General features: G+C 36.4%; 1 protein-coding gene across 1 annotated transcript; it reads left to right on the top strand.

Moving 5' to 3' along the window:
- The first annotated feature begins 6,241 nt into the window (after positions 1-6,241).
- On the top strand, positions 6,242-7,859 carry LOC130463359 (protein FAR1-RELATED SEQUENCE 8-like). The gene is made up of 2 exons (XM_056832466.1): positions 6,242-6,352; positions 6,888-7,859. The coding sequence occupies exons 1-2, from the start codon at positions 6,242-6,244 to the stop codon at positions 7,857-7,859; spliced, it is 1,083 nt and encodes a 360-aa protein (XP_056688444.1).
- Positions 7,860-10,514: the final 2,655 nt, after the last annotated feature.

Raw genomic sequence — 10,514 nt, 5'->3', positions numbered from 1 at the left:
CTGTCGTCTTCCCGTGCGAATAGAACTTGCTCAAGAACGCACTTGTCACTTCATTCCAAGTCCGAAGTGAGTTTGGCTTGACCTCCTTGTCAAGCCAATCACTAGCACGCCCCAAGAGAGAGAAACGGAATAGCGTCAACCTTATGTAATCCGAAGTCACTCCATTGTGCTTAATGGTATCACAATAGTGCTCAAATTGTTTCAAGTGTTCATGCGGTGATTCGCTACTCTTTCCGCAAAATGGATGACTTTGCACCAAATTAATCAATGCGGGCTTTATTTCAAAATTATTTGCATTGGTAGTCGGTGCTTGAATGCCACAAGTCGCCTCAAAGGCTCCCGGAATTCCAAGGTTCTTAACCGGAAGAGCCATTCTCTCAATGGTTGGACCTGTTGACTCTCGATCCGTAGCTTCACTCAAAGGTTCGAATCTATTGTAGCTCGAGAACGGGTCTGGATACGTCTCAAGCTTCGCAAAGTCCTCTCTAACTCTAGGTCGAGAGGGTAGAGAGGCCTATGACGAGTTCGACCCCAATCTTGCATACAAAACTAAAACAAACCGTGAGCAATGCAAAGGAAAAACTAAAGCAAGAATGAAATATTATTGTATTTTCTATGGTTAAACTAAACTCAACTTAACTCAAAAAACAACAACCGTTCCCTGGCAACGGCGCCATTTTGACAGAGGTATTTTTGGTCGTTGACGAATACACCTTTATCAAACAAAATTTATAGATTCACCTACCTAACCGACTATATGAGCTATAGTGGTAAGATTGGGATCGTCCCAAGGAAACAGAGTGAAGTGAGTTTGCTAGTTAAGCTAGTTTAGGACGGAGTTTGAATTTGATTATCAACTACAAAGCTATGCTATCAAATTATTTATGCAATAAAGGAAAGCGTTAGGGAATTGGAGATAGACATAGGGCACATTAGGGGAAGGACGAAGTTTAACACATACTCATGATGCAATGACTTGACACATAGGGGAAAAGCAACGAATGACGCGCTCGCCACCTCTCGGATAGAACGCGCTTAGCTCTCTAATCTAGGAAGAGCTCTCGCATAATCCTAAGACTAAACAACTAGCAATTGAAACCAACTCTTCACATGAAACATAGAGATTCACAATCTCTTGTCAAAGCAAAATGAAGCACTCCAATATATCCTAATTGAACTAGCATTTGCAACTACTAATTCATTAGTCATGGAATTCCTAGCATCAAATCAGAATTTAATCACGTCAATAATCATGAATCATCCTTCAATTCCCCCCCTATCCCTAACTAGAAACTACTCACTACTCATAGTTTTAACTAAGGAAATCAAAGATTGAAGGCAAGTAGACATCGAATTGAAAGATTGAATTAAGAGAATCAAAAGCTAGAATTCAATTGAGGATCAAGTGAAAATAAGAATCAACGAAAACTATCATCAAAGCAATTGAACAATCAAGAACTCAAGAATAATAGTAAAGCATTAAAGATTGAATTGAAATTGCAATAAAGAATTCAAGAGTTGAAAGAGAATTACAAGTTGAAGCTTCCTCCAATTTGAAGTTTCTCTCTCCTAATCCAAAGCTTGGAAAAACTAAGAACTCTCTCTCTAATATTCTGGAAATCTAATTAGGAAATTCTAAAATTGAATTGTTAATGAAATAAAATCGAAAAAGCTATTTATAAGTATCCCCAAATAGAAGCTCAAAATTCAAATAAACCCAGCCCGCGTCGACGTTCGGTCGCACAGACCCTCTGTGCGATCGAACGGAGAAAAATCGTGTGGGCACACATAATTTTTGTGCGAGCAAACAGAGCGAAGATCAATCTCCTTCGTCATGCATGTTCGACCGCATGAAAATTTCTGTGCGATCGAACAGACCTGACTTAGCCAAATTTCTTAAAATGTTCAGTGTGGTCGCACAACAACTTTGTGTGGGCGCACAAATCCTTGTGCGGGAGAGTGATATTCTTGTGCGATTGAATGCCAAAACTGGGGACATTCTGTCTAGAAATTCCATTTTGTGCAGTCGTTGAACAGAACACGACCGCACAAGAGCTCCTTTGTGCGATTGAACAAGAAAGCCGTTCGACCGCACAACTCTACTTCTTCCTTGAGTCCACCTTTTCTTCACTGTTCGGGGGCACAAGACCATGTTCGGTCGCACAACTCTGTTTTTGCTCCAATCTACTTGGTTTTCCACCATTTTCCACAAGATTCACCTATAATGCACAAGATGGAAAGAAAACATAAAAATGCTATAAAAAACTATAAAAACTACAAAAATCATAATAAAACTAATATGAAAACCTAAGCTAGGAGCGACATAAATGCCGCTCATCAAATATTATGTATTATAGATAAAAAAACGATATAAAACGTGTGTTGGCAAACGTGAAAAGGAAACTAGAACATCGTTATGGAATGAGGGAGTACATAACATTAGTGTGTGTTATTTCTCACCTTTAAATAATAAGTTTAAGTTTAAATAAGTTTAGATGATTAAGTTTCCAATCAAGTCTAATCATGTCTAATGAGTCAAGATATGTTTCAATCAGTTACCATTATGTTTAACAATTTCAAATAAGCTTCAGAGGTTCAATAAGAATATTACTCACTCAAGTTTACCTACTACAAAAATTTGTATCTTTAACGACAACCTAATTACGACGGGTCAAAAATTCCGTCGCAAAAGCCTTTTGCGACGGGGCTAACAACCTAACAAAGACGGAAACAACCGTCACAAATGTCTTTTATGACGGGTTAACGACGGGATTTTCCATTAACGACGGCCCCTTTTTATGACGGGTTCACGACAGGAAATCCCGTCATTAATCAACCATTATTGGACTTTCGCGACGGGATTTCGCGTCGTTATTGGTACAATTATTTGTAGTGACCCTCTTTACATTTAGGTATGACTGTCTGATTAGTTTCAAAAAAATTTGTTAAATTCTAATTAAATCTAATTAAATCTAATAAAATTAAATAAATTAAATAAACTTAAATAAATTAAATTAATAAGTATGATCAAATCTAATAAATTTTGAATTTTCCGTCCAATTACTTTGATGTCTTAAATTTACACTCTTATAAAGTTATACTTCCTCCGAACCTAAATGTTATTCCCTTTTGTCATTTTACGCGGTTATTAAGGAAAAAGAAACATTATAAGATTAACTATTATTAATGTAGTTTATGGGGAATTGTTGCTTTTTGATTCCATTTTCACAAGAAAACAAAATAGTTAAACCAATAGAATTCAAGGAATAAAAATGCCAACTCATTAATCCATCTAAACTTAAACCAACCAATGAGACTACAAGATTTTTTATTGATAAACCAATAGAATTACAAAGTTCAAATTACAAGGAAGATATTTAAAAGGAAATAAAAGAAATGGGAAGATTATTTTGGGACACTAAAAAAGAAAACGGGAATAACATTTAGATTTGGAGGGAGTACTCCGTAAGTATGATAAACTGATAAAGTCTAATAAATTTCCATCCAAACACGCCCCAGGAGTGGAAAGATTCACACATTATGAAACAACAATAATTAAGAAAAATTTAAGTTAAAATGCAAAACAATAATAAATGAATGGTTTAGTTTCCCATCCTAAAATTCTTCTCCTTTCTAATCTATAATCATTCTTTATGTAAATAATTACGTAGACATGTCAACATCAAAAGAGTTACCATTTGACATGATAGGAAGTGGGTCCCTAAATACATATCCTTTTCTTTCCAAAAAGGAATTTTTGATTTTTCAGGATGTGAATTTCTGACACACCAAGTTTATATAATTATATATTGTTTTTTTGATTACGAGTACTATTTAAGTATTTAAGTAAATGTTAAATTAAATTTAAGGGAAACATAGGGGGCAGATGGTAGGACACTGCATTTACAGAAGAGGTGCATTGGGAAACAGCTCCCGCGCTGTTTTCGCGCGGTATTTCTGAAATCTGATAGATGTCTCAGTGCTCAAAAGTAACTAGGACAAAACCCTTATTGCTTGATGCTCAGTTTAAGAGGGCCCTTTCATATTCAGACCGTAGTAAGTTGTGTCACATACTGTTGTAGTATATGAATACTTTTCTGTTTTACTTTTTCTAATTGAAGGCGATGATTATATATTTATATTCTCTCCGTTCCTTAATATTCGTACTGCTTTTTTTTTGTCGTCCCTTAATATTTACACCGCTTCATAAATGCAAATTTTATTAATATTATACTTTCTCCGTTCCGGAATTATTGCACCATGTTGACTTTTACACTATTCACGTTGTGTCTTTGACCATCTTTTGTAAAATATACGTAAAACAAATGTAATCGTGTAAGATCTTATTAGATTAGTATCGATATATACTTTCTAAATATAATTTTTTTATAATTTTTACTTATACATAATTCGAGAGATAACGAGTCAAAGTCATGCATTGGGAAGTGTGAAGTCTATATGGTGCAATAATTCCGGAACGGAGGAAGTATTATTTCTCACACTTACCTACTATCCCACCTACACCCCTACTCCCTACAAAAAAATCATTTAAAAATCTACACCCCCACTCACCACTTCCCACCCTTTACACATTTTTCACTAACTATATTAAAAAAAATACCCCACTATCAACTAACACCCATTAAATTAATAAGTCAATTCAAATATCTTAAACTCTACACCGATTAAACCGGTGCAAGTATTAAGGGACGGAGGAAGTAACCTACTGCTGTATAAAAAAAAAAAATACTTCTTAGTAGGTTCTACTACGTACAAGTACTAGATTATGGATGATTCGGGTCAAGCGCTAATCAAGGAACATCTTGATTAATTCCAATTGCACCCGATAGACATTGTTTCATTTTATAGTTTCGAATGGCGATTTATTGCTTAAAAAGAAAAAAAAATTACGGGCTCATCCAACACTTGTAACTACTGCACGAACTACGATTTAGGTCATACTCCCTTCGATTTTATTTAAGTGTCCATTTTGAAGGAATTCACGATAATTAAAGAAAATGAAAAATGTGTAAGAAAAACAATGATTATGATTGTTTTTATGGGAAAAGGATAAAATAGATAATTGTTTATTTTTTTTGGTTAAGATAAGAAAGAGTACCCCTAAAGAAATAGCATTGAAAATCTGGTGCCCATCTAAGTAGATGAGCAGTAGATAATTGTTTATTGATAGAATACAAATAAAAGTGGACGTGAGGACGGAAAAGTGAGAAAAGTGTAGAATGTGTTAGAAAAGACGATCATTATTTATGGAAAAGTGAGAGCAATGTATGGAAAGATAAGAAAACTGTATGAAAAAGTGGAAAAAGTATAGTAAAAAAATGGAAAGTATACACTTATAAGGGAACGCTATTTTGGCAAGTGGAAACTTAAATAGGAACGGAGGGAGTATTTTTTAGATGGGATGAAGTTCAACCGAATTTATTGGATGTGAATTGGTTCGAACATAAATTATTAGATTTGTATTGTATTGAACATATTTATAATGTTAAATTGAACTCAACTAAACTAAACTAAAACAAATTATGTAAAAGTACAAAAGAACATTGCCTAAAATAAGACACATTTCACCTTTTAATCATTTTTTAATAATACACACATTGTTATTTAAAAATGGTCGGTTAGCTGCCTATTACTCCATCCGTCCCGGAATACTCACACCGCTTTCCTTATAAGCCGTCCCGGAATACTTGCACCGTTGCTACAAATGACTTATTTTTCTAATTTTATATTGTTTTTCTCACTTACCTAAGGTCCCACTTGTATTCCTAACATCTAAAAAAACATTAAAAAATCACCCCCACCCCCCACCACACTCAAAAAGTTGGAGGAAGTAAATTTGCAATGCTGTGATGTACTCCCAAATATATAACAATGTCCAAAAATAAAAGTAAAGTAAAATAAATACAGTTTTGGGGGGAAAAATAAAACGGGTTCCAAATTTTATGTAACGGAGTGCACACATGGCAAAAATTCACATGCTGACTGGATTGTAAATTTCTGAAATGAAAATTGGGGATCTTTCTTCATCCTTCGTTTTCTCTCTCTTCTGTACTTCTTCTTCTCTTCTGTTCTTCTTGTTCTCTTCTGTTCTTCTTCTTCTCTTCTCGTGTCTTCAAATGAACTGTAAAGGGATTTGTTTCTACTAAACAAACACAATACTCTTGGTTGAAGGGTTTCCACAAAATGAATTGAAAAATCCGAATTCTTGAAACACCCAAACATGGATTCGACTGGAATGGGTTCTACTGAAATTGGTGAAGCTAGTGAGGCACCTGATGGCGATGAAGAGGAATTTTTGTTTAGGTATTCCCCAGCATCGTCCTATGAAGAGGTTAGTGTTAATACAGATTTTGAATTTTTCAATTTTGCAAATTGATTTTTTATACGAATTAGGGTTTGTCATTGAATGTATTGTTTCATTGATTTAATAACTTGCTTTGAGGGATTTTGTGTTTTTCATTGAATTTAGTGTTTCATTGATTATATTACTTGATTTTATGGATTTAATGAATCCTGTAAGGAAATTGTCATGCTAATTGGATTAATGTTAGAATAATTGGGTGATTTACTTTGGGTAAATAAACTAACTCAATGTTGAAAATATCTGATTGAATGTTTGGTAAAAAATGTGATTGAATCATGGTATTTGATTGAATGTGTTAACTTGATTTTAGGGATTTTGTGTTTGTCATTGAAGATAAAAAACAACAGAGGAAGTATTTGATATAATGATAGTTTGATAAAATTGTCAACAAAGAAAGAATTGATTGTTATTTCATTATAATTTAGGTTTTGTACATTGTGTAAGAATGGGGTTATCCTATGAATGAAATTTAAATTCTGCGTTGTGAATGTTATTATTGAAGGAGGAGGTAGGTGATGATTTTAGTACCCCCAAAAGGACAATGGTAAGAACCGCATTTGGGGAAGAGAAAGAAGTTCCCCAACTAAAGATTGGCATGGTTTTTCATGATTGGGAGGAGATTGAAGAACAATTTAAGGCGTACGGGAGGCAAGGCTTTGCTGTAGTAAGACGAAGCGGTGCTTATAGGTCTTATAGTAGCCAGTCGAAGGATGGTAGTAAAGAGTTAGTGAAACAAAAGCGTAATGCATTGTGGACTTGTGAGTGCTTTGGTCAGCCAGATAGGAAGCGCAAGGAGAAGGCGATTGTTCCCTTCGATTCCCCGCTCCATGAAATAGTTGGGAGTGGCATACGGAAGTCTAAGAAATGTCAATGTCCCGTCCATGTGTATGCTAGTGTAAATAATTTAGGTCAGTGGGTGATACGTAGAGCTGTAATGGTACATGAGAATCATCACCCAACCCCTTCCAAGTCCAGAACTATTGCTTGTTTTCGTAAAGGATTTATAAAAGAGAATCCTCATGTAGTGTCACAAATGAAGGTGTGTTCGAAATCTGGGATGTCAGTTGCCCAAACGTTTAACTTAATGGCTACGCAACGGAATGGCAAAGCTTTAATGCCTTTCTCACAGAAGGATATTAATGATGTGGTTGCTAAAGAAAGAAAGGCAAGGATGAAGGGGGGTGATGCGAATGCCATGTATGAGTATTTTAAGATGATGAAAGAAGATAATCCAAATTTTTACTTCATATATAGGCAAGCGCCAGATGGTCGGTTGCAGGATGTGCTGTGGGTTGATGCTCGTAGTAGAGCGGCGTATGAGGAGTTTGGTGATGTTGTATGTTTTGATACTACGTACTTGACGAATCAGTACAAAATGCCATTCGCGAACTTTGTAGGCGTAAATCATCATGGTCAAAGCATATTACTTGGGTGTGCCTTGGTATCTCATGAGAACTCTGATACTTTTGAGTGAATTTTTAGCCATTGGTTGGATTGTATGGGAGGTAAAGCCCCTATAGGGATCTTAACTGATCAAGATGCCGCAATGAGGAAGGCGTTGAAAGAAACCATGAGTGGAACATGTCATAGGTGGTGCATATGGCACATTCTTCAGAAGTTTAGTAAGAAGCTCGGAAAAGAAGAGGAGTACCCTGAATTAAAGGTAGACTTGGAGCGTGCAATATACGATAGTCTTGATTGTGATGAATTTGAACTAAACTGGGCAACAGTTATGGAGCGGTACCAAGTAAAGGATGACTGGCTTGAAGGTAACATTACATACCCATTGTTTCTAATTATATAATTTTTATAATTGTATGTTTATTTATTGTGTATTTATGGTGCAAACAGGTTTAGTGAGGTTTGGCTAAATTTAGGTGCGTAAAAGAATTAATAGATTCGAAAAATATACTCGTATGTATTAAAAATAGAAAATATTAATGCATGCATGCACATGGGAGAGTTGATAGTACAAATAAAACCTTAAATTTAGTGAACCATGGTTGTTGTTGTTGTTGTTGTTGTTGTTGTTGTTGTTGTTGTTGTTGTTGTTGGTGGTGGTGGCTTACGTAATCTGATGCCGTGTTACACAAGAAACACCTAGCCTAAATAGAAGTAGTAAGCTAGCAATGCCATAGGAATTAGGAATTAGGAATTAGGAAGTATATTAGGAGCTAGCAAATGCCACAGGAATTAGGAAGTATATAAATTTATACATTTGTATAATTTCTTTGTAATTGTACATTTTAGGGTTGTATGAGGAAAGGCACATGTGGGTTCCCGCCTATTTAAAACATTTGTTTTGGGCTGGCATGAAGACAACCCAACGAGTTGAAAGTATAAACAGTTTCTTTGATTTGTATGTTAACAAACATACTCATATGTATGAATTTGCGGAGTCATACTGTGAGGCAATGGAGGGGAGGGCTAATGCAGAAAATATGGCAGATACTAGTAGTGCAAGAAATCTACGGCAAATTGTGACTGCATTTTCTGCCGAGGAAGTGTATCAGAAATGCTATACGGATGCTAAGTTTCATGAGGTTCAAAGAGAGTGTACTAGGGTATTGTATGTCCGATGTTTGAAGAAGGAAATGTTGAATGAGTGTGTTGAGGAGTATGAGCTTGGGGATAGGGTGTGGATAAAGCCGAAAAATTCAAGGAAGGAAATTGTTACTAGACATAAGATCAAGTATGTTGCACATTACAATTGTGTGACCAAGGAAGTATCTTGTCAGTGTAAGCACTTTGAATGTCATGGAATAATTTGTAGGCATATGATATTTTTGTTTGATCTAAATAACATTGAGGTGCCTGAAAAATATATTCTTCAACGTTGGCGGAAAGATGTTGAAAGGAAGCATACCAAGGTGAGGGTAATGTACCATGACCCATTGAAGACGGAAGCTGTGTGTAGGTAAAATTCCATTCTTAATGTTCTGTGGACTTTTGTTTAATTTAGATATATATTCATTTAATTTTTAGTAACTTGCCATGTGTACAGGTACGATAAGTTAATGGTGATGATTAACCCCATATGCCATAAGGCATCTACTTACAAAGAGACAGTGGATATTGCAGTGGAGATGTTCCAATTGTTGGAAATTAGGTTGGATGAGAAGATTGGGATGTTAGACAGGCGAAGGGAGAATGTGGGTAATGTCAATGTTAATGTCAATGTGGGAACCCCCTCTTCTGTATGTCTAGCAAAGGGTAGTACTGAAGTTACCCCCACATCCGTTGGGCAATTGCAGCCTCTAGTTCGCCGTACAATGGTGTTTGATTCTCCACAAACAAATGAACATGAAGGTAGTTGTGCGGGTGGTTTGTCCGGAACCTTAGGAATAGATGATGTTGATGTTGATGTTGATGTTCCTGTTGATGTTGATGTTCCTGTTGATGTTGATGTTCATGTTGATCCTTTTAGCGGTAGGTTTGCGGGGGAGGGTGTGGGGACTCCAAATTCTGGAAGGGTAGATGTTGATCTCACCAGTGGCGAAGGCTGTGATGGGGATGCTCTCCCATTGAGGGATCCTTTTAAGCCTCCACCTCCAGCCCATAGGACAACCAGTTATAGGTACAGGTCATGTACCGAGCACCCTAAGAGGCCTGTGACAAAGGAACAAACCATGAACAAACCAAGTAACAGCTGCCCTCCAACAGCTGCAGCTCCAAGGCAGCCACCTCCAAAGAAACCAGCAGCTCCAAAGAAGGCACCAGCCCCCAAGAAACCAGCAGCTCCACGGGCTCCACGCAAGAGCAAGAAGGAAGCGGCAGTTGAGCAACAGATTGTGCAACCGCACCCGCAGCACCCCCAGCAGCAGGTATGGTTTATTACTTCATTTATTTTACATTGTTTGTATATAAATGTATGTGTTGTGATTAAATGTAGTGGTGATATTAGATGATTATCAGTTATTGTACGTGATTAGATGATCAGTTGTTGTACATGTTGCTCTTTATTTGGTTATTGAATTTGTGATCTGTAGGAGTATGCACAAAGCGTTGGTGGAATACGTATGATGGATGGTTCCTGTACGTACTATACCCGACCGATGTATGTTGGTCATCAGCAACAACAATATGTTGCCCATCAGGCTGATCCACACATTGTTGGGGAAGGATATGT

This window comes from Spinacia oleracea, chromosome 6 (assembly GCF_020520425.1).
Source record: "Spinacia oleracea cultivar Varoflay chromosome 6, BTI_SOV_V1, whole genome shotgun sequence".
Taxonomy (NCBI): Eukaryota; Viridiplantae; Streptophyta; class Magnoliopsida; order Caryophyllales; family Amaranthaceae; genus Spinacia; species Spinacia oleracea.
Note: the sequence above shows the minus strand (reverse complement) of the source record. Positions and strands in the feature narration are given on the sequence as shown.

Bases quoted from the DNA above. Each gene is read 5' to 3' on its own strand.
- LOC130463359 (XM_056832466.1), top strand. From the start codon at position 6,242: ATGGATTCGACTGGAATGGGTTCTACTGAAATTGGTGAAGCTAGTGAG. The intron at 6,353-6,887 runs GTTAGTGTTAAT...TTATTATTGAAG, and splicing joins CAGCATCGTCCTATGAAGAG to GAGGAGGTAGGTGATGATTT.